This window comes from Natator depressus, chromosome 2 (genome assembly GCF_965152275.1).
Source record: "Natator depressus isolate rNatDep1 chromosome 2, rNatDep2.hap1, whole genome shotgun sequence".
Lineage (NCBI taxonomy): Eukaryota > Metazoa > Chordata > Testudines > Cheloniidae > Natator > Natator depressus.
This window is the reverse complement of record NC_134235.1, coordinates 86,915,987-86,941,241: the sequence shown is the minus strand read 5'-3', so window position 1 is coordinate 86,941,241 and position 25,255 is coordinate 86,915,987. Positions and strand designations below refer to the sequence as shown.

The 25,255-nt window shown below is 40.4% G+C and overlaps 1 protein-coding gene across 2 annotated transcripts in view; it reads left to right on the top strand.

Annotated features, from left to right (window-relative positions):
* The window catches only part of PPP4R1 (protein phosphatase 4 regulatory subunit 1), an 88,759-nt gene that overhangs the window by 7,844 nt on the left and 55,660 nt on the right, over positions 1 to 25,255 (top strand). Inside the window, exons 3-4 of one of the 2 annotated variants that reach the window (XM_074944644.1) lie at positions 14,973 to 15,057; positions 22,731 to 22,837. In XM_074944644.1, the coding sequence (XP_074800745.1) occupies positions 14,973 to 15,057; positions 22,731 to 22,837 (192 nt within the window). Of the gene's footprint in view, positions 1 to 14,921; positions 15,058 to 22,730; positions 22,838 to 25,255 lie in introns of both variants that reach the window. The other variant, XM_074944643.1, reaches the window with a different exon arrangement.

Here is a 25,255-nt window from a genome sequence, read left to right as displayed (position 1 = left end):
CAGCCAGGACAGGGAAGGCAGTTTAGAATTCACTACTCAAAGAATAAAATTTAAGCATAAAGAGAGAAATAAAATTATGAAATGCATAGACCAGTCAAAAAACTAAAATAACAGCATTTTGAAAGAATAAAATTACAGAGAATATATGTACATTGCAGGAAGTACCAAGAAGTATGTGTTGGGAACTGTGTGTGTGTACTGGCTGCTGGGAAAGTGTATGAGAGACTGCTATGTCTCTTTAAGCAGAGAGGCACTCACCAGTCTGAAGGCTCCTTCAGTTGCTCCGTCCTGCTCTTGAGCCCTGTCTGCCCTCCCCTGCTCTGTGGAGATGGGGTATGTGGGCAGCGGGCAGGGGGACACCCTGATATCAGCACCCCCCCTTGGCTCTGCACAGCGAGCAGGACGGTCCCGGGAGCAACTAGCCAGGTGCTACAAGGCAGAGGGCAGGAGTAATGTGGCTGCAGAGCAGCAGGGGGCACCTGAACATAAGTCACTGGATGTGCGTGGTTCTACTAATCAAGTGTGCTGCACTTGATTGACTCTTGGGTGGCCATGCATCTGCGTAGCTTAGAGGGAACACTGGACAGTGCATTTTCCCTCATGACCATGGTGCCTTAGGCTCAAGTGTGTAAATTCATCTTTTGCTTCAATTTCACTAGGCCAAAACAGGCACCAAAATATCTTATAAATTTTTTTTACTGACTTTTATAGCATGCCTGTCTCTGGAGCAGAACAGCTAATACTGTGGTGAGGGCTGAGAGAAGTGGTAAATGTTTTTTTCTTTATAAATAAAAGCAAATGGAGTGATATATATTCATTATTACTCAGTTAAGGCATACTATAATTTGCATAAAACCTCCAGATTTTTGGACCCTCAGGCTTAGCAGTTATGGTAAGGTCAGATACCAAAACAATGTCACCATTAACGCAATTAATTTCTATATGGAAGTTATTCCAGATTGTTTGAGAATATAAATTATTGGGTGACGTGACTGTCCTTCCCTGGTAAATGTATCCATTTAGGTGCTTTTGTGGTCCCTGTCACTATAGTATGCAAGCATCTCCCATATAGTTAAAAATAGAAATAACAATATTTGCTTCCTCTCCAGGCTCTAGGATAGGTAACTTCTTTAGTTTTGTGTGTGTGTGTGTGAGAGAGAGAGGGAAGAGGGTTACAGGGGAAACCTTATTAAGGTAGAGGTAAATCAAAGAATTGAGTTCTGCATTTAATTCTGAAAGTGGTGATGGCCTTGACCACTTCTGTCTTTTGTAAGAGTGAATACTGTAGGCTAAATTCATCTTAAGTGGCAGTTCATGCATTCAGAAGTCTCGTCCTATTGGTCAGAGTTTAGGCCTGGTCTATGCTAAACTTAGGTTGGCCCAGCTGCGTTGCTCAGGGCTATGAAAATTCCAAACCCCTGAGTGAGATAGTTAAGACAACCTAACCCCCAGTGTAGACAGCGCTAGGCCAATGGAAGAATTCCTCTGTTGACCTAGCTACGTTCTCTCAGAGAAGTGGATTACCTATGCTGGTGGGAGATTCTTCCTGTTGCTGTAGGTAGTGTCTACACTAAAGCACTACAGCAACACAGCTCCAATGCTGGATCTGCGCTGCTGTAGCATTTCAAGTGCAGATAAGCCCTTACTCTTTCAACAGAATATAGGACGTTGTGAGTGCAAGAAGGAGTGATCTTCAAACTAGCTAGGGCCGGTCCCTTGAAGGACTTTGAATATCAGGATAAAGATTTTGAACTTGATTATTTGGGGCATCAGGAGCACTGAGGTGATACTTTCATAATCATTTGTGTTGCAAAGCAGATGGGCAGCTGTATTTTATAGGATGTGGCTCTGTTCCTAGATATAGAGACCAGGAATGCATGGATTACTGTGGTTTGGAATTTATTCAAGATTGTTTATAAGTGGTCCCTTTTATGCTCCCTTTTATTTTGTAATTTTGCTTAGTAAAATTACAAAGCAATCACAATCTTATTCTTAGCAACTTACTGCCAATATTAACATCAACAACAGGTGTTGAGGTTGCATTTGCCTTTCATTTTGCTCTACTGTAGTCTAATTTGGTGGAAAATTCATGTGTTCCCTAGAAAATCTTCTTGCCCATTTTGGTAATGGGACCAGTATCTAAAACAATGAAAGGCATCTGGATCAGGCTGGCCAGGAGGTGAAATTGGTCTCTTCGGTGTATTATGTGAGATATAAATATATATTGTATGTATAGCTATCTGTCTATCTTTATATATATCTATATATCATAACAACAACAACAGTCTACTTAACAAACAAGATCTCCCTATTATTTAAATATGATGATCAGTTAATTTGTAAGGGCACGGTAGACCAAGAGAATGCTATTGGGATACAGAATGGAAAATGACAGATGTAAAGGTTAGTTTCAAATAACATTGTCAGAAGTCCTGATATACTTTACTGTTGTATGTTGCATAGCTTTGGAAATTAGAAAGACATTGCACACCCTGGAACACCTGCCTTCTGGTTCCTGAGTTACCACTATACAATGTGCTCTCTGAATCTTCATGAGAAGCTATTTTGTAAGGTGGAGTACATAACAGGTGTGGATAAATTAAATTTAGTAGTGTCTGTGCTACAAAAAAGTCTACTGTAGTAGAGCCATTTTTGTGTATCTCAAAAAAATGTGGCGGTGAGCAGTCAGAGTGGGTTTGGCAAACATGGTCTTATGCCCAGATATGGTCAAAATGTTTTTTGAAAGTCATTTTCAAATCAAGATAGTAATGAAAAATTAAGTAACTTCTGATCGTTGGTTATGGTGAGTTATTTATTTTTATGTTGTGTTTTTAACGGTTACGTGGCCTTCTGTCCTATCTATAGTACAGAGACAATGTAGATGAGGTTATGTCTTTTACTGGACCAACTTAAAAGATAGACGATGCTATCTAACCCACCTTGTGTCTCTAATATCAACATGGCCACAACTACACTGCATACTATCCATAGTCCAGCTTTTTAACCTCAAGTTTATAACCAGTTAGATAACTGGTTGTCTCTAAATGTAGTTTGTTTCAACACATAGCATGGTTAAAGATTAGTTAATAATTATGGCTGCTAACAGTGTTAAGTCCTTGTTGTAGGACATCGATATACGGGACATTTTAAAGAGAATCCCAGCATACCTTTAGGCGCTGTACAGAGATATATATATAGAGAGATCCTGCTCTGAAGAGTTTATAATATAAGTAAAAGAGACAAAACAGACAAATGGTGGAGGGAAACAGGTAGAGAGGTGAAGTAACTTGGCTAAGGTCACACAACAGGTCAGTGACAGAGGAGATCTGGTTTCTGTTCCTGGCTGACTCCTAATCCAGCTCTGCCTACTAAATCCTGTTGTCTCTCCAGTGGTGCTCAGGTGATGTCAGCATAGTTTTAATTTGCTCTTCAAAGCAAGGCATTTGGTCATTTTGGATGGTTGTAGTACTAATGTGGACAGAAAGTGCTGGCATTGGAGGCATCCCTCCCAGTACTGTCCCACAATACCTCTCCCACTACTCAGAGGAAATTCTGCACTCTGGGTATATGATGTTTCATTGAGATTTCAGTTTTCCTTAGCCCTTCTTGTTTCACTTGTCAAATGTAAGCACTTACATCTTTCAGGGAAAAAATAGCACAGGGAGAAGATGGGGAACTGTGTGCAGGGACCACCACAACACAGTTCTTTTGCAATGGCTTAGGATGTGTTATGTGTGGACATGGTGCTTGGTATACACCTGAAACAGGACAGCTATTGTGGATGCAATGTTCTGTTACAACTTCTATAATTGGTGCTTGGTTTCTGCATGCAGTATTCAAGATGTGGGCATACCATGGATTTATATAGAGGCAATATGATATTTTCTTTTTATCATCTGTCCCTTTCCTAATGATTCCCAACATTCTGTTCACTTTTTTGACTGCCGCTGCACATTAAATGGATGTTTTCAGAGAACTGTCCACGGTGACTCCAAGTTCTCTTTCTTGAGTGGTAACAGCTAATCTAGATTCCATGATTTTATATGATATTTTCCAATGTGCATTACTTTGCATGTATCAACATTGAATTTCATCTGCCATTTTGTTGCCCAGTCAGCCAGTTTTGTAAGATCCCTTTGTAACTCTTGGCAATCTGCTTTGGACTTAACTATCTTGAGTAGTTTTGTATCACCTACAAATGTTGCCACCTCAAGTTTACCCCCTTTTTTTCAGACCATTTATGAATATGTTGAACAGCACTGGTCCCAGTAAAGACCCCTGGGGGACACTACTATTTACCTCTCTCCATTCTGAAAACTGACCATTTATTCCTAATCTTTGTTTCCTATCTTTTAACCAGTTAGCGATCTGGGAGAGACCTTCCCTCTATCCCAGGACAGCTTACTTTGCTTAAGAGCCTTTGGTGAGGGACCTTGTCAAAGATTTTCTGAAAATCGAAGTATGCTATATCCACTGGATCGCCCTTGTCCACATGCTTGTTGATCCCCTCAAAGAATTCTAGTAGATTGGTGAGGCATAATTTCCCTTTACAAAAACCATGTTGACTCTTCCCCAACAAATTGTGTTTATCTATGTCTCTGATAATTCTGCTCTTTATGTAAAATGTATAAGAACATTTGTATGTTAACATGGTGGTGACGATAAACAGATGCTAAATATCTGGATTTTTTAAAAAAAATTTCTGATTATATATTCATGCACTTTTGTGATGTTCAATCTATCTTCTGCTTTTGCCTTGACTCCTTTTTGGGCACCCCCCCCCCTCTTTTTTAAAAATACTATGTTTGGTAGACTCTTGCCTTAAGAACCTCATTCAGCTTGTTGCCAAGGGAAATTGGACTAGAAGTAGGGGATGTGTACCAGATTCTTTATATAGTAATACATTTGTGTCTTATAAAGGGCTTGTCTACATGGGGAAACTGACTAGAATAATATTTGCAGATAGCTTTCTTTGTGAATACTTAGTTCTGGAATAACAGAAGCTTATTGCAGAAAAGCTTATTTAGCAATAGCTATTCTAGTAAATTTTCCTGTGTAGATAAGCCCTAAGTAGTCCCATTTTATTCTGGATCAACAGATGTGTTCTCTGTTGTCCTTTTTCACTCTTAAAGATGCAAAATCACATCGTGTTAGATTCCTCTGTCAGTTCCACTACTGTTCATCTGGTACAGGAACTGTGAGGCAGAAAAGTTTCAGTACTTCATAGAACTCTTGAATGTGTCTGAGAGCAAAAACCAGGAAAGTGAACAGTTTAATATGACAAAAGATTAGCGTTCGCCCTCCCACAAAAATATTTTGTCAGGAAAGTAAATTAGTAATCTCAGTGTGAGATAAATCTGAAAAGTTGATTAAAAATACAGATTAATTACAGGTAGCTGATTTTGGATTAAGTAAATGTAACTCTTTTCTTCCATACTGAAAATGGAATGGTCCACCTAACACATGGGTTATCACACTTTTTTTGCTGGGTTCCCCTTTAAAAATATTTTAGGCTGTGATGACACTCCCCCTTAAAAAAGTGATAGCAAATTAATGTACATACTAATAGGAGCATTGCCACCCTTACTTCTGCGCTGCTGTTGGTGGTGGTGCTGCCTTCAGAGCTGGGTGACCTGAGAGCGGCAGCTGCTATACCCCCTTCCCTCCAGCTCTTCTTCCCCCGGCAATATTTTTTTGATTTTGTGACCCCACTACAATAGCCTTGTGACCCCCCCCCCCTTTTGGGTTGGGATCCCCAGTTCGAGAAATGCTGAACCAAGCCTGCTTTGGGATATGTATGTGGCCTACATGGCATAATCAAATTCTGCAGTATCTCAGCTTTTATTTATTTATTTATTTATTTAAAATTTATTGCCCTCGTAGTTGCAAAGATAAACTTCCAAATATGCACCAAGTGTGAAGCAGTATTGCGTTCCTGAGTCTGTAGATAATCTGAAACAATAACCCTGGCAGCTCTGAATTCCCTTATCCCCCAGTGAGATTAATGGGGGTGCTGGCTCTAAAGCCTAACGGTGACACATTACTGTGTCATTGCTTATCATTTTAATGATGGAAGGCAGTGGAACTGACTTTCATAGGTAAATATACGCAGCAAATGAAGGTTTGACTGTAGTGTGGGTAGGCATACCTGCTGTAGTTTTAATCTAGCCCGTGCAGGTAGTAAGAAGTGAAGATGCTTTGGCTCAGGCTAGCTACCTGAGTCTGTACCCAGGTTCCTTGGCGGGCTTATACTAGGGCGCTTACCCCACTGAAGCCCAGGAAGCAACATCTTCACTACCAATGTTATCTGAGCTAACTAGATTAAAGCTAGCATGGGTATGCCTTTCTGCATTACAATCACATCTTCATTTGCTTTGAAGACCTATCCACAGATGGTAGGAATTGGCAGTCACTGCAACAAAAGGAATGCAAAGGGGGAAAAAAAGGAATGTTCGTGCATGTGCGTATACACACACATAGAAAGGAGGATCAGGAAGGAATGGAAATTAAGGTTGAGCAGTGGTGATACTAATGCTAAGCATATTTTCCTGAGCATATTTTTGTGTTAGTGATGCTGAATGTATCAGTAAGATCTCCTTATCAAATAATAAATAACTGTAAAGTGGGAGTTGTGCCATAAATTGAGTATATTATGTAATTCTGAATCTCTAACCTGGCTGATGGACCATAATTTAGCCCTCAGTGCAGAATGAGTTTGAAACTCTTGAGCTCAGTACTTTTCTTGGTTCTTTTTAAATTGACAGTTATGACAGGTTCTTCTTAGTATGCTAGTTCATGACATTTTAGTCTGTGAATTGACAAAGTGACTCAAACTACCTTCTCTTTTTAGGTATTGCTAAAGATTTAGATTTTTGACATGATAGACCATAACTGCTTCTTGGAAACCATTATTTTCTCATACCTTCTGGCTCTCACCATTCACCTTGATTAGCTGTTGTTTGAAATCATTTAAATGCTAATATTATTGACAGTTCCAAGAAACACTCAATTGATGTCAAGCCTTTGGGCAAATGTCTCATTTTTTTGGTAACTTTGTGATTTAAGTGTGATGTGGATGTATAGGGGTGCAAATTAATTGGGTATTTTGGAGTTTGGAACAGTAAGGCCTGGTCTGCACAAGAAAATAGGTCACCATAACTATATTGCTCAGAGGTGTGAAAAATCCATGCCCCTAAGTCCCTGTTAGACAGTGCTAGGTCAAGGGAAGAATTCTTCTGTTGATCTAAGAAAAAAGAAAAGGAGTACTAGTGGCACTTTAGAGACTAACCAATTTATTTAAGCTTTCATGAGCTACAGCTCACTTCATCAGATCTGTTGATCTAGCTACTGCCTCTCAGAGAGGTGAATTACCTATGTTGATGGGAGAACCACTCCTGTAGGCATAGGTAGTGTCTACCCTGAAGCGCTACAGTGGTGCAGCTGCAGCAATTCAAGTGTAGACAAGCTCTGATTAAAATTTCTTTCCCTATCTTAATTGTTGAGGTTTGTCTCTGTCTTGTCATAACTTCGTGAGTACTCTAATTGGCATGGAGTCTTATGGGGGTAGACAAAGCCTTGGTAACAAACAGGCAGAACCTTTTCCTCAGTTTCATACTACCCTTAAAGGAGAGAGGTAGGAATCCCCCTTTGCCCCCTCCCCCCTCAAAAAAAAGAAAAAACACTCTTCATTCTGTCTTTATACATCATCAAGAAGCAAAGATCACAAGCTAAAACATTTTTTCTTCTTTTGAAGGTCACGTTTAACCATGTTTCTCCCAAGTTTCCATCCTGGTTCAAACATGCTTTCTGTAAAGGCATTAAGCTGTTTGTCTAGTGTATTAGTATTTAAACTGTTTTCATTAGCTGTTTGAGTGAACCTTTTCTGAAAGCCATTTCCAGTAGTGCTTTGATTTCCTAAATGTAGTCAAAGGTGGTGTGACAGCTCCTATCAGCTGGAAGAACCTTGCTGCATCTTTTCACCTGGGCTAGGCTAAAACACTATTCCTTAGCATAGGTAGGGCTTGTCTACATTTGAAATGCTACAGCAGCACAGCTGCAGCGCTTCAGTGTAGACACTCATAGCAACGGGAGGGGTTCTTCCATGGGTGTATTTAATACACCTCCCTGAGAGGCAGTAGCTACATCGATGAAAGTATTCTTCTGTCGACCTAGCACTATCTACTGTGCTTGTTAGGTGGATTTGTCACACCCGTGAGTGACAGCTGGGTGGACTCAGATTTTGAGTGTAGACCTGGCCTTAGAGTTATGTTGTCCCATCCATGTTAGCAATAAATGACCATAATTGCACCATTGGTTACTCAATTGGTGGAGTGGCATTGGTTTTAGTACCAACAGTGCAGTATCTACACTGCTGCTATATTTGAATTTTTGCTGTGTCCATGGTTGTTCTGTACTGCATCATTGGAGCTGCAGTGACCCCAAACTAATCCTGGTTTTTTTTTGGCACAACTCACTGATAAGCAGTGACTAGAAAATTTGTGGCAAGAAGAGACCCATAAGTCCTTGGATGCCAGTGCCATTTCTTAAGTATTTTTCTCAAAATGGAGGCCAGGATGAATGCTTGGCTCTTGCTCTTTAATTGATAATAATGATTGTTGCTGCAGTTCTTGAAAGGCATTCAGACAACAGAATGATGGGTTTTTTTCTAGCAGTACCTGTGGAGAGCCAGAGCCCTCAAAAGTTGGAGCTATTACCATAGTTGTGGTGCACATCTTTTTCCCCTGTGCCCACGGGTAAGCTGGTTCCATGCAGCACTTGAGGATGGTATTAACCAGATGGACTTTTATCAGGAGCGCGGCTGGTAGGGCTAAGTTGTTTTTGAGATTGGAATATGTAAAGAGCAGGGATGATGGGTGAGTGGGGAGGCACTCGGAGTTGGGTGTGTGTGGAATAAGTGGACATATAGTGGCCGGGGTGGTCCTCCTTTGTTGTCCCCACCATAAAGCCCTTCTAGAAGTAGTGGGTACAAATGAAGACTCCTTTGCAGCAGTCCCTGTTGTGATGGTCTGATAAGCCTTCACTGGGCTAACACTACTAGCTGGTGAAACCATAAATGACTTGTTGGCTAACAAAGGTATCTTAGGAGCAGAGCTGGGAGCTAGAGTTGGTTGAACATTTTCCCTCAGAATGATTTTCTTATGAAAAATGCCCTTTTTTCAAAACCAAATTTTTCCACGAGAAAATTTTAGTTTTACCAAAGAGCTTTGGTTTTTTTTGGGGGGGGGGGGGGATTGAAATGATAGCTCTTGTCAATTTCATCTTCTATCAGTGAAATTGACAAAAAACTTGCCTAGATGGTTGCCAGGAGGAGAGCCCAGGGCACTCTGCCTCCCTGCTGCCTTCCCCCCAGCTCCAGAGGAGCCGGAGAGACAGCAAGATCCCATGTGTTGGGCTACCTGGGGCCCGGGACTCCAGTCGTCCAGGGTTTGTATTTTCAGGGCAACCCTACCCTTCCAGGACTTCCAGGTCTGCTGCCACAGGAGCATGAGCCTGGAAATCCTGGGGTGGGCTCCCAGGGTCTGCAGCTCCTGGCTAGCTCCACCGTATGGACTTCCTCAGACCAGGGACCCCAGGGCTTCCAGACTCTTCTGCCAGCTGGCACCACCTGGCACCTCAGAGCCCCTAGTAGCTGCTGAGTGAAATTGACATTCTTGTTGATTTTCAATGCTGCTGTAGCAGGGAAACTGGCAAGAATATCAATTTCACTAAGCAACTGTGAGGGGATCCTAGGGAGCAGATGTTTTGATGTTTTCAAACTGAAATTTTTTCACAATTCCTTGTTTGTGGCAAATTTAGAAAAATGTGGTTTTGTTCTGAATCGTAGTGAAACCTTGAAGATTTCCTATGAACTGAAAATCCTGTGATTTGGCCAGCTCTAGTGGAAACCTCTATACTTAAGACAACTTCAGGTACAAATACTCCCTTCCAAAGGGTGCCTCTTTGGCTATGTCTACACTACAGCTTAGGTCGGCATAACTTATGTTGCTCAGGGGTGTGAATAAACTACCCCCCTGAGTGAGGTAAGTTACATCGCCATAAGCGCCAATGTGGACAGTGCTGTGTCCCCAGGAACGCTTCTCCTGCTGACATACCTACTGCCTCTCACAGAAATGGTTTTATTATGCCAACAGGAGAAGCTCTCTCCTATCGGCATGGAGCGTTTTCACCAGACGTGCTGCAGCGTATGTGTAGATCATCCCTTTGCTTCCTCCAAACAGGACAAAGGAGTAGGAACTTATCCAAGCGACTGATGCCTTAGTTTGTGGGGACAGCTGGAAATAGGTATTGCAATTGGTAAAATCAGCCAACCTCTCTTGGCAAGGTTCCCAGTATCTGTTGCAAATTAGGCAAATTAAAAACCAAAACCAAAAGTCAAAAATACTGTATATAGAAATGTCTTCTACACTGTAGAATAGAGGAGACCAGCATGTGTTTGGGGCAGTTTGGGAATTACAAAGGCTGTGGTTGTTCAAAATTAGAGAGCATGGAGACCTACGCTTCAGAAAAGGGAGGATGTCACAGTTCAGGGTACCGGCACCTATATTCCCCTCCATAATCAACAAAGGGTACCCACTCTAGACTCCTGTCTCCTCAGCCTTCAACTCTCTTGGACAGAGAGACACGTCTCCCTCCCTCCTGACCTGGTTTTTTTCCAGATTGCACAGTTCCCAGCCTACACTGTGATATCCCCAGCAAGACAGACTGCCTCAAGCAGCCAGCATCTGCTCTCTGATTTCTTTTCAAAGGCTGTGATAACTAATTGCCAGCAATCCCAAGTTACCACACAACTCTTTTTAGAAGGAAGAACATTTTATTCTTAAGGTGAAAGCATTACAGAGAAAACTTATTAAAACAATAAAAAATATGTACATGCATTCTAATAAGCTTACCACGAGTCTGATAGGAGTCAGTCCTTCACAAGAAAACAGCTTTGTGGGGTCTGATTACAAATTCAAAACAGCCTTAGCTCAGAACTAGCACAACCATGAGTAGTTCAGTCTTTTCTTTATACAGCTTGGGCCTTTGATCCTGGCCTCCTGTAGCAGGTGATCAGGAGACTAAGGCCGACTCCTCAGGGCGTAGCTATGAAAGGCTGGGTTTTTGCATAACTGGAGGTGGGGAATATGCATTCACCTTCTCTTACATATTTCCCAGGAAACCCACTTCACACACATTGTCGCAAAAGACCATTCTTGTCTGTGACTTTGTTCAATATAGTCCTTTATATATTATTGTGTGTCTCAATAATCAACCTTTGACGTTAATACAATGGATTCTGAAGATTGCTAAGCTTAGTTCACTAAGGTTTTTCAAGGATATTGCAGAAAATTGCCCTGTCACGGAGACTTTCTGTGGGCTATTACTTGTCCCAGGATCACTTGTCAGTGCTCATTTGTACCTTCAAAAATCCAAGGTAACTTCAAAGACTGCATCCCCTTTTTAATTTTTATGGAGAGAGCAAATATACTGAGCTATAGAAAAGGTTTTAAAATCTGTCAAAGGGAAAATTTCACACAGTCTTAACTTTGTTATTTCTACCATGCCTCCATAATTCTTGGCATTTATAATGGTTTATGTGTATGAAGTGCAACATACAAAGGCACTGACTAATCAGATTCACAAGAATTCACACTTAATCGCTTCAGCTATGACTTGCCATATTAATGGAGCATTCTAGTAGTTTTTTTTATTTCAGTTTAGACATAATATCCCGTATCCCCGGATCTAGGCATCCATGCATCTGTTAAAAATATAATGCATAGCATGAAAAGAGAAACAAATGCCTCCCAACTTAAACAATCAGTAAGAGCTTGTCTACCCATAGCTTTTGTACTGATTTAACTGTATTAGTTTAGAGACAAATATAATTGAATTGATGCAGCCGGTAATGTGGACATAGTTATAACGGTATAAAGGGGCTTATTCTGGTATGTCTTATTTCTTGGGTGTCTAGGTCTAAACCAATATAATTAAATTGGAATAAAAACTATGCGTTGAGCAATCCTTAGAAAACAAAATCTCACAGGCCTTATCTTCACTATGAAAAGAAGGTGTAGTCTTAACTTGAATAAACTAAGGTGAGGAAAATCATGACAAAGACAAGGCAGTTTGTAGTTTTCACCTGAGTTAGCAGGCCGAGTTGAAGGTTACCTTGGGTTAACTCATGTACACTTTCTCTTCCTCTCCTATCCCCCAGTGAAGAAAAGGACCTATTTCCAAAAGAAACCCTGTGGCCTGTCTACACCACCACTTTACAGCGCTGAAACTTTCTTGCTCAGGGATATGAAAAAAAACACCCTTGAGCGATGCAAGATTCAGCGCTGTAAAGTGGAAGTGTAGACTACACCAGTGCTGGGAGCTACTCCCTTCATGGGGGTGGTTCTTTTTTTTTTCTTTTTTAAGAGCTCTCTCCCAGCGCTGGTGCGGGTACTGCACAGCCACGTTAAAGCACGTGTTTTAACATTGGTAGTGAAGACACATCCTAAATCTCAACCACCTCTGCCCTCCCCAAGTGCCTGTTTAGTTGTGTAAGCAACAGGTTGCTAAGTGTTTTCCCTTTGTGCTGCAATCATTTGATTACACAGCTGATCTTTTCCTGAGCCCCTCTCTTGAGTAGTTCAGTATCACTCCACCCAGTCTGACTTCATGTTTGCAGAGTGTCTGTCTTCTCTTACCCTCTAACTGCAACTCTATCACCACCTTTTCCTCCACGCTTCCTCCGCTGCTACTGCACTAGATCTCCTAGTAAGTTGGTTGCCAGCTGCCTCCCTACCCAAATCTTATTCTCTTCCTTTCTCCCTGATTTCCCTTAAGAAACCCATACATTTGACTCTCAGCTACAGTAGAATTTGGCCACTTTGCTTTTTTTTCAGGATATTTGCTGCTCATCCATCCATTAACTTTCATGTATATTTCCTCATCATCACCTTCTGTAGCAATTACAGAATGGCAGTTTATTACCCAGGTAGGGAATGGGTACATGACTTAACAATGTTTCTTCATATGTAAATATCATTAGGTTCTAAAATATCACTCCCTTAGGTTAAAATAATATATTCTAGTGTGGTATTTAAGGAAGGTACATTTTGCAAACTAAAATGTGTAAGGATTCAATTCAGAAAATCACGGATACATGCATTTGGAATATTGAAAAGAAATTATATGCCTGAAATGCTAACTTTCAGAACTCTTAGGGTGTGTCTGCACTGCAATTAAACTCCTGCGGCTGACCTGCTGCAGCTGACTTGGGTTTGTGAGGCTCAGGCTAAGGGGCTGTTTAATTGTGGTGTAGACATTCAGGCTTGGGTTGCAGCCTGAGCTCTGGGATGCTCCCACCTCGAAAGGGCCTACAGTGCAGGATCCATCCTGAGTCTGAATGTCTACACTGCAATTAAACAGGCCCTTAGCCTGAGCCCATGAGCCCAAGTCAGCTGTCACTGGCCAGCTGCAGGTTTGTAATTGCAGTGTAGACATACCCAGAGTATGATTTTATTAAAGGTGAGTAGAGGAGTGTGTTTATTTTTCTGATTTTGCTTTTAAAAAATATAGTCCTAAACTGATATACCAAGTTTTTAGCCTTGAACATTTTATATGGCAGAACTTAAATAGCCAGACAGACTAGGAAGTAGTTATACAGTGCTGTGATGTCAGACCTACAGTGGTAACACTTTTGACCTGGGATTCCTGCAGGTTTTTGGTATAAGAGTAGTCTCATTTGAGCTCAGTGGGAGTACTCACATAAGTAAAGATTACAGGATTGGGTCCTTGGTCTGTTATACTGAATCTTCAATTAACTTAGCCCTGGTCTACTCTGGGGTGGAGGGGGAATCGATCTAAGTTGCGTAACTTCAGCTACATGAATAATGTAGCTGAAGTCGACGTACTTGGATCTACTCACCGTGGTGTCTTCACTACGGTGAGTCGACTGCTGCAGCTCCCCCGTTGACTTCCTGCGCCTCTCGCAGCAGTGGAGTACGGGAGTTGACGGGAGAGCGCTCGGGGATCGATTTATCACTTCTAGACTAGATGTGATAAATTGATCCCCGCTGGATCAATCGCTGCCTGCTGATCCGGTGGATAGTGTAGACATACCCTAAGAGGAGTTATACACATTCAGAGACTTAGCTTAAGCCACATCCTTCACTCAGCTCCATGCAGAACTTCCCGTGCACAGCCCCAGTAACTTTATGCAGGCACATACTTGCATCCACATGCAGCCTCAGTAAAGCTGCTTGTCAGATTGAAGTGTGCGTGTATGTGCAGTTAATGTTTCAGATGTATATTTTTCTATAGAGAAGTAGATGCATTGGGAAATATTTTCTAGATTTTATATCAGACTATAATGTTACAGCAAATATTTGAAGTTAATTTTTGTGCTCAACTTTCATTTGTGTGCATTTATGTTTTGTGCTTAGTAGACCTTATTTTTAATTGCATTAATATTTAATTGCTTCTTAGTCCAGATGCACACTGTCTGCAAAAACTACACCTTTCAATAGTTATAGATTTTAACTGAAATATTTAATCCTAGATGTATTTAAAAAGTTGAGTTGACTGAAGAGTCGGAGGATTAGTCAACAGTCATTTGATGTATGCAAATAGGAATATTGTGTAACTACTGCAGCTTTAAACTTTTTGTGACATTTCAGACTTGGGAAGTTGGAGCAATGGCATGCAAGTTGAAGCAAATAGGTTTTGAGATTAAACACTGACCTATTCAAAGAGGGCTTCATAGAAGGAAAATGACTGTAAAGGAAAATGAGAGTATTTTTAAAATGTGGTTCAGTATATATTTATCTGAGACAGAGATTCTTGCCTAGACTTGCTTGTCCTCAGACAAGGGCATCATTTTAGTGTTAAAGTATTGTGATTATAAGGAATATTTCTGATGTCTCTGATAGTTGGTGTGGATGACTACAGCTCAGAGTCTGATGTGATTATTATACCTTCAGCCCTGGACTTTGTCTCACAAGATGAAATGTTGACGCCTTTGGGAAGACTGGACAAGTACGCTGCAAGTGAGAACATATTTAACAGGTATGCTTTTTAAATGTCCTGTTTCTGTTTAAAGAACAAGGTGCATATTGTATACTAATCTGATTTAGATATCTGATTAGAGTTCATCTGTGTGACATGTAAATGTTTTAAAAATTTCTTTTAAAAGTACATTGTCAGGTTAAAATTCATACGTTAATCCCCCCTCCACATACAAATCTCTTCACCCTCCCTCCCCGCAAAAAAACAAAACAAAAACCAAACATTTTTTACCTGTTAAGTAACCTTAATTCTCAGAGATTCTCAAAGTTTTTCATAAAGTGGACCATATCCTAATAGGTTCCTGTGGATACTTCACCTCCCATTAACAATCACATAGCAGTAGTTGCCACGAGGCTGTCATAATTTATGTGGAAAAGTTATACTAGGAAAATATTATTTATTTAATGAAGCATAGCAGCTGCAAACAAGGAGCGCCAGTGTCTTGTGACCTGTCAGCTCTCAGCAGAGAATCAAGTATCCTGTGGGCCACTGGTAATCCACAGACCACAGTTTGGGAACTGTTTCTTTAGGGTATTAAAACTGAAAACATTTTAAAAATCTAATTTACTTTTCCCCCTTTTATGCGCTTGGTTTATTTTTCCCACTGTGTGTTTGATGATAATGCAAGTGGACTAGTTATTTCATGTTCTGGTTTTTGTGAAATAGTATTATGTATGCTCTAGTGTTGGGTTTCACATGCTGCAAGGGAATGTTTGAGTCCAAACCAAAACCTCTTTTTGTTGGAATTTTAAAAGATCATGAACATTTTTATATTAATATAAGTTACAGTAAAAGTGTTTTTTGGTGTTTTATTTTAATAAAGCTTATATTTTAAACCTAAACTACCTTTAATAATGTGTTTATGTGCAGTTCTTAATTTTTAAGCTTGCTTTTGATATACTTTTCAGTCACATTGCAGATTAGCCTGTTAATTTTGGTATTTAGGGCCCTGTCCTTTAAAGATTTCCACGTGCTTAATATTAAGCATGTGAATAGTCCCTAAAAGTGACATGCCCCCAATATACCAGACTGGGCCTTCATTTTTCAGACTGAACTAAAGTTTTTAAATGTTCTAATTTGGTAAGGTTTAGCTTGTTATAACTGTGAAAAATTTTCTTCCTCTTCAAGTGTCTTGCATTTAATAGTTCATGGTGTTTAGGTTTACTTCTGTGGAGAAATCCCTGATACCCAATGTTTCCTCACAGTTTTGCAATTGAGGGTTGAATCAGCAGATCACCAAAGTAGTAGTTTTTTAAATAAACTTTCTAAGGCCTGTCGTATTTTATTGTGATATGTAATAAAAAACAGTTAGTGAGGAAAACAAAACTTTTGTAAATGTCAAGACTATGAGGTTCAAACTTAACAGGAATAATTCTTAACTTTTCCCCCACATGCATTCTCAAGAGGTTTTCAACTCCACTTAATAAAATAAAGTAATCTTTTCTTTCTTTGTTTCCCTTCAAACTACCTTCTTCCCTACACATGCATGATGGGTTTATTTCTCTCTCATCCCTGTGACCCCGTTATGGGTTGATAATTACATTTTCTTATAACTGTAATTAATGTTATTAAGTGTATACATTTCAAATGAAAATTATTCCATTTCTAAGGAAAGACTGCTAAAGTATACTTTATTTTCAAAACAGACTCGGAGTTTAGATTAGGAAGGTGTGTTGAAATGATGTCAACAGAAGTTGGAGTTATAGATTTACCATTGTTCTCAAGCCAGTGTTAGGGGTCTTAATCTACTTTATAATCGCTTCTGATATTTGCCAAGGGATGGGGTGTGTGTGTGTGTGTGGGTATTAATCTTTCCATTCGTAGTGGTACACTGAAGTTCAGTGTAAAATTGGGAATTGATGCAGCAACTCTTTTAGGTTTGTTTCTTTGTTTGACAAATATTTTAATTACTAGTAGTAAATTTGCTCGTTTCAAGTCCTATTTTTTTGTAAACTTGAAAAATCTTCCAAATCGTGATTTAGAATGCCTGCAGAAAGCAAATGGCAACTTTTTCTAACCTTCCTTTATTTTTTCTAAATGTGTGCTTGTAGGATGACATTCATTTCTTATGCAAAGCTCTGGTAAAAGAGTCTTGCACCACTTATACCCTGTGATAGAAATTAGGGGAAGAAAGGGATAAAATGGCTGTGCATAGGAAGTTTCTGCATCACCTGTGCTCTGTGGAGAAGTCTTGGTGCTGGTTCCAAATTGGCAAGCGGTTAAAAGGAGTTTGGCATGCCCGAGTAAAGTTATCTAAGGTTCTTCGAGTATATAACTGTGGATCCAACTGTAGGTGCGTACTTGCCTTGTGTGCATAAGATAGGAGTCTTGTGAATAGCCGTGTTCATTGGAGCAGCTGTGGCAGTCACTATAAGAAGGACCTCAGGGCTTCAGGCGTCAAGAATTCCAAAGGAGGTGCAAGCCACCATAGAGGACCTATCCTGTGAAGGGATGGAGTTGCTCAGCGGTCACACAGACAATTATCTGAATTCTTTGAAGGCTACCGTGCGTTCCTTTGGAATCCTATGCACTGTCTTTTTATCAAAAACCATACTGTTACACACCTCAGATGATACAGAAGAGCCTGTCCTATCGCATTAGAGAGCCCAGTTATCCACCCAGGAAATAGCCCAGATACATCAGGAGGTGTCAGTCTGCTTCTTCTCAGTGACACGTTCTGCACCAGTGGCACATCAGCATATTTGACAGGACTGTTGGGAGCCACATCAGAGCAACTTTAGTGAACGTAACCTTTGGAAACCACCTTGCTCCTTGCACCAGACATGGTCTGCCACCAGAAAGAAGGGTTTCAGGTTAGTTGTTGGTGATGGTTTCTATCAAATTTCATTCCTTAGCCTGCCTCCACCCCATTTCCCTCTCCCTCTTCAGGGACTTCTCTCACAAGAACCTATTGCAGGCAGAAGTGCTTTGTCTAAGAGCCAAAGGAGGTGCAACCCAAATCAGGGGAAGAGGCTTCTTTTTCTGTGCTTCCTCTTTCTTCTGAAGAGAGTGACTCTTTGTCCTGTGGTAGATCTGTGGAGACGCCACAAATACATACATTACCTCAGGTTCAGGATGTTAAAACTTGCCTTCCTCATTCCATCTCTTCAAGCTCAAAACTGATTAGCGGCTCAACTTACAGGACATATACTTCCATGTAGCCACCCATAGGAAGTACCTATGATGCACAGTGGGCCCCAGCCATTACCAGCACTGCCATTTGAACTTTCCATGGGATCGATGATCTTGACAAATTGCCTAGTGGTATTAGCAGCAGTACACATAAGGAGAGAGGACATTCATGTTTACCTGTACCTAGACGATTGGCTGATCAGAGGTAGGAGTCTAAATTTTGTCTCATTCCATCACAAATGATAGAATTCATACGAGCTACAATCAACTCTCCATTGGTGAAAGCCTATCTCCAAAGGACAGGTTCCACTCTTTCCGATCAATAATAAACAACCTAAAGCCAAGTCCAGTTATGACAGTGTAGATTTGCTGAGGTCTACTAGGCCACTCGTTGGTGTGCACATAAATGACACCACTTTCCAAACTTCACCTTTGGTCTCTACAACTTTTGGCTGAGGGGATAGTACTTTTTGTCCAAACACCACATGAGCAAGAGGGTCACAGTCTTACTCCAAGTTCTGAGAGAGCGCAGTTGGTGGTTAAACCCCAAGAATAGACGAAAGGATGTTCAATACTCTGCCCCCTCTGACAATGATACTCATTACAGACACACCAGGAACAGGATAGGGAGCCCATCTAAACCATTTGTAGGTCCAGGGAACCTGGTCCCAAGATGACTTGAAACATAAACATCCTGGAGCTCATGCCCATAGACTGGCTTGTATGGCATTTTCTACCCTCCTATGGAACTCAGTGGTACAGATCTTGATGCTCAATACGCTATATAAATAGGCAGGGAGGAGCTGGTTCATTACCCCTTTGATAGGAAGCCATCAAGCCGTGACATGCTGCCCAAATGGGATAACTCCATTGGCTCGTTCTCTTCCAGAAATCAGCAACAACCTAACAGACTTCTTGAGCAGACCTGCAGTAGCCAACAATGGGTGGTTGCTGTGGAAATCCATCACAGAGCTGCTATTTGGTCAATTTGAGATTTCTACCGTTGATCTTTTCACCACCAAGAACAGTGCCAAATACCCAAACTTTTTGCTCCAGAGGAATAAAATGCCCTGTTTCGTTGCCAGACTGCTTCCTGCAACAATAGACTCAAGTCCTGAATCTACTTCTGCCAATTTTCCCCCTGATCCCCAGGTTGATAGCCAAGGTCAGAAGGGGCAAGGCCACATTCATCCTCAGAACGCTTTACTCGCTGAAGCAGTTTTGGCTTTCAGACCTATTGCAGGTGTCCATTTGGCACTCCATCCATCTCCCAGGCTGCCCAGGCATAATATCACAGAATCGTGGTCAGATTCTGCACCCAGACCTACTGTCATTGTACCTGATGACTTGAATATTGGCTGATGGACCACTAATGGACCACTGATGACAAAGACTGCTTCCAGCAATTCAGGAAATTCTCATACAGAGCAGAAAGTCATATACAGGAAAGAGGTGCTCTTTGAAATGGAAGAAGTTCTCCATATGGACAGTCCAATGCAGTCTGGACCTAGTAGAAGCCCCGATACCTAAGATTGTCAACTACATGCCACACTTAAAGCATGCTGGCCTGCTCTCATGGTTCACCTCGCAAGAATATCAGCACATCAGTCTGTGGTTCAGTCATGCTCCATTGTACCCCCAACTGTATCCAAGTTTCTCAAAAGTCTTCTGCATGCTTAACCACTGGTTAGAGATCCGACTTTGGACCTGCCTATATGTTCTTTCACAGGGACAAAATTGTGCTATATCTGCATCCCAGGTTCATTCCTAAATTGGTCTCAGAATTCCACCTAAACTATTCAATCAATCAATCTGCCCAAAATCTGACTTGATACAGGATAAAAGAAGCTAAGTACTATGAACATTTCCAGAGCCATACTCTATTATTTTGACAGGGCCAAGCCTTTTAAGCCTGTCCCCTTGTCTCTTTCTGGTTACGTCCATCCCTTTGAAAAGCCAGGCCATCTCATCACAGAGAATCTGTATGGAACATGCACAGTATTTCCATCTTTGTTTATCAGATTTCTGGCCACCCTCTCCTCCAAATGTCAAGGCTCACTCCACCATGACACAGGCATTTGTCTTCTGCCTGCTTCAGGAATATGTTGAGATCTGCAAGGTAGCAACATTGGGCAACTCCCTGACCTTTGTCAAACATTACATCCTTGACTTAGCAACTAGGTCAGCTGCTGAGTTTGGGAGAGCAGCACTTCAATCATTATTTGAGTAATATAGCTGAAATTCCTCATTCCCACCATCCAGTGAGGCCACTGCTTTCCAGTCACCAGTTACACATAATTGAAGAAGAAAGAACAGTTACTTACCTACAGTGACTGTGATTCCATCCCGCTCCCAAGGTGTAGTCAGTGTGGCTCGAGTGACCCATCCTCAGTACCCACTTTAGGGAGTCCTAAGCAACTATGGGTTTTGAATTGAGGGAGGGTCTTGGCTGTCCTGCCCTTTATGCCCTTGTGTGGGACCACAGGGAGGCATAGGGTGCATAAATGGTGTCAAAGGACCGAGCTATTTAGAAGATATTAATCTTTTGGGCATGAGGTGCATGCCCATTCTACAGTAGGATCCACACTGAGTACAATATATTGAAGAACCGTGCACTGCAGGGAAAGTAATCATTCTTTCCCTATGATTCTCTGTCCAGCGTTCCAGTGGCCAATGAAACCTTGGGGAAAGGATACAGAGTGGCAGTGGTAGGGCTGGGAGATGGCAGGTGAAGCCTTTTGCTTGCCTGCTAGTTAAAGGAAGGGAGGTCATTTATATCCCTCACAGTTTCTTGCGCAAAAGCTGAGTTTTTAGGGTAAATTTACCCTTTTATGAGCACTACATAGATACTTCTGGTCATTTGATTATAAAAAATTTGAACAAACCATGCATCCTGATCAAGCTGGAATATTTTTGTTCCATTATAGTCAATGAGCATATTTTTATTAGCTGTTTCTCTATTTAGAGATGTATAACACTTTTTCCAGATTGAAACTTGGCTTGGGGTGATCTCATTTCAAGAGCAGACTTGGAAAAAGTGAGGAGTTTCTACAGTTTGTTGTATTTTTAAAGAAAATATACAAGAAAATAGTTTCTTAAAAGATTTTTTTTCATTTAAAACAGTTTTGCAGATGGTTAGTGTGTAATGTGGATGGATTACTTTTGATATTGTGGAAAAGTTTACCCCTTTTAATTCTAGAAAGTTTTAAATGATTGTTAATGTTGAGGCTTTACATTCATGGAAATGGTCTGTATTTTCCTGGCTCCAGTTAAATGAATTGCAAAGTTCCTAAGGCCCTGTGTATGTGAGAAATACAACCAGTGTGTGTCACGCTTATGTGATCTAGTTTTAATTATGTGGTTGATTTGTCTGCACAGCTGAATTTTTTTTTCCTGGCCCTCCCATTTGTCAACAAACTTTCTGTCCACACCTACATCACTATGTTTGTACCAGTCCATTCTGGGAATATCTAGGTGGTTATCCCTTACTGTGTCAGGAATGGGATAGGTAGCTTGAAGGACATGTACAAAGAGCAAGCAGCCTGTGGGGGCAATGCACTCTTGTCTGGGTTTTCTTACTATATGGAGAGATAGAGGACCATCCAAACTTGTGATAGTTGTGTATATCCCATTTATACTGCCAAAAAGTGCAAAACTGGTTTCAGAAAGAAAATCATATGCCAGAGTAGGCTGCTTACAAGGAGGAAAGTTGGTAGCGGCTACAATTACTAACCAGTCTTTAACCGTGTTGTCTGAAAACATCCCGTTTAGAGCCATCCATGTCACTAACAAATTACAATTTTAGTTAAAACTTGGATCTTGTTCTTTAAATTTCTGGTCTAGTCTGTAGTGTCAATATTGAGATGTTTTGGGTTCAGTATAAAAATGTCATGAGTTAAAAGTAGTGGATAATGTGGTTCTGATTTACATGAACGCTTCATATCTCTTATTCAAGCATAAACAGAGATGTACATGTGTTCCTTTTTTATTTTCATGGTGCATGTATATGACTTTGTGTAGGCTTTGCACAAAATGCAGCGTTGGTTATCTTTAATTTGGCTATAGTTAGTCTTTACTGAGTTCTCATACTTTCATTAGTGGAAATAAAAACCTGGAGTTGTATCAAAAACTGTTTAAAAGCAAGAGTCTCGCCTCACCTTGCCTCAGCCAAGTAGGGGAATTCAGAGTTGAGGATGAAAATCTGGCTCTTTCAAACCCCCGCCCCCTCACCTGGAGGATGGGGAATAATCCCAGGTTGTTGACGTCCCCTCTGATTTCCCTTGTCCTTGTAAATTGAAGGATATTAACATTAATTCAGCTTTTTACATTTAATGTTAATAGTTCAGATATTTATCATAGCTCTAAAAATCCTTAGGGTATTTTTAAGATTATTTTAACTAAAGTTATTAATTTAAAATTATTTAGATCCATTTTTATAGTCTGGTTAGAAAACTTGTTCACCCCCAAGAAATACTGAGTAATCAAAAACGTTACGTTACTGCTTCCAAAATTTGTATGATATTTATTCTCTTATGAACTAGGCAAATGGTGGCTCGAAGTTTGCTGGACACTTTGAAGGAAGTCAGCGATGATGAGAGAGATTGTATTGCTGTGCTGGAGAGAATCAGCAGATTAGCTGATGATTCAGGTATGTAGTATGAAAGATCCTAATGGGCTAATGGAGGAAGATCAAAGCTTTTAACATTAGATCAGTGTGTTTTCCCTCCCCTTCCATATTTAAAATAGGCCTTCAGAATTCCATAATGTATTTTGTGTTTTTTTTTTTTTTATTTTTTTTTCTTCAGGAGTCTGTCTTCCCCTCCCCTGCTGCTTGTTTCAATAGCACTTTACGAAAACAGCTAATAATTCGTAACTCATCTATAGTGCTTTTCATTAGTAGATCGCAACAAAAGTTTATATTATGTAATCAGGTATCCCAAATTTACATGGTACTTTGCAATTTGTAGATGAAGATACATTCTCTGCCCTGAAGAGCTGACAATTGAAGGGAGCCTAATCCTGTAAACCGTCTGTGCAAAACTCCCATAGGCTTCAATAGGAGTTTCACAGGCGGAGGTCTTGCAGGTTCAGGCCCTATGTTGGTCAAATCAATCACATTGTACCACAAACTGCTGAAGTAAAGGAGGACATGAGAATTGTTGATGGGGTGGAAGGAAGGATTTTTTTTTTTTCTTGTAGTAGTAGGAGCTTTAGGAGGAATTTGAAGGTGGGGAGAGGGCTTTGGTGATGGAGCATATTGATACTTTTGGATGTTTGAGATGCGAAGTCAAGAATAGAAGGAAGAAAATGGAATAGTGAGGCAAAAGGAGTGGGAAGAGAGTAGGGGATGGGGTTGAATAAGGAGAAATGAGAGCAGGGAAGTAGGTGCAGTGAAATATATGTAGGGCTTACTAAGTGAGGATGTGTATATTAAAATTGATGTGGTAAGAAACAGAAAGTTATGGAGATATTCACATCTGGAGAGGTGATGCTGCGGTTGAAGTAACAAGAGAGGAGGATGGTTTTCAGCAGCAAGAGAGGCCTGACATCACAGGAGGCACAAACATTATTTATACTTTACAGCAGGAATGCTGTGGGAGTTTGAGAAACCTGTGTAGATCTAACATGAGGAGAAAATTGCTTTTGGTCTTCATCTCCCTTACTCCTTTTCTTTCTTCCAGAATCGCAGAACACATTGCTTTTCAAGGCAAATAGTTCTACCAAGGGCTACCATGTTAATTTATAATGCATGTTTTTGATGTTTATACGAGGAAATGTTATTGACAGATAAGTAGCCATTCTGAGTAAAAATAAGATGATCGTGTTATTTTAAAATATATATATTTCAATATATACAAAATAGTGGTAAACCATTGTTTCTTGGACACTTTCCGATTTGGTTTTGCTTTTGAAATCTATGTATCTATAGCAGCAGTTTGCCTATTTTTGTTTTTCCAACTGTGGTGAGCACTAGCATCTCCCAAGCCCTCAGGTTAATTTTGGGTACTCAGCATATCTGAAAATAGGACGGATGTGTCTGGGGGAAAATAGCTTCATGAAGAGCTATGTACGTTTTGGTGCAGTAATATCAGCAGTCTTTATTGCTATAGTGATGAGCAAGTTTTCAGCCTAAAGCTTTCATGCATAACTGTCAATTTGACATATCCGTTTGTAGAAGAAAGACGGAGTACTGAGACCTGAGCTCAAATCTGCTTTGTCTCCTATAGCAAGAGTAGTGTATTTTTGGTCTGGACTGGTATTTGGCTTGGTAGCAAAAGCAGCATTTCAAGCTTTTTGTGCACTGTAAAATTTCAGTTTCCAGTGCTACTAGTTTTGTCATACTGTAGGCCTGATTCTGCAGCTGCTCCGTGAATAATACTGCCATTAACTTCATTGTGAGTTTCATGCATGGTACAGATGTAATATCAGGCAGTAACCTGTTTCTTTAAGACAGTCAATTTGAACATTCATTATGCATCTTAAAACAAATGAAAAACTAGTTACAAACGGAAATAGATCTGTCTTGATGAAGCTGGTAAAAGAGAGTATAAATACTTGTATCTTTTCAATCTACACTGCAGCATTAAATAAAATTACTAATTTTGTATGGTAAGAAGTGGTATTTTTGTGACTTATTTTCTAAACTTGCTTTGTAAAACTTATAAACAATTGAAAATTTTAAATTATTTGTGCTTTGGACTTGCTTAGTTTGACTCAAATCTCTTATCTGGTGGTACTCTGGCTTCATTGTTAGAATTATACCAGAACCAAGCCCAAGTATCAAGAACAGCCCATTAGCACGTGAACTGCTGCGAGATCAGACTAAACTAATGTAGACAGCTTCTCATTTTTTGACAGCTGATTTCCATCACTGTCACACTTGAACCATGATGATTGGTTTTCTTCTGATTTTTACCATCTGTCAGCTGGCTCAAATGAGAAACTGAGGCAGTTCTTTTTATTGTGTGTATATTGTATAATTAAGTTTGAAGGCAGAAACAGGGACTTGCATTGAATGTTGCATAGTTGAGTGAGAGTCCCCCACCAGTGCTATTCGTAAGGCTGT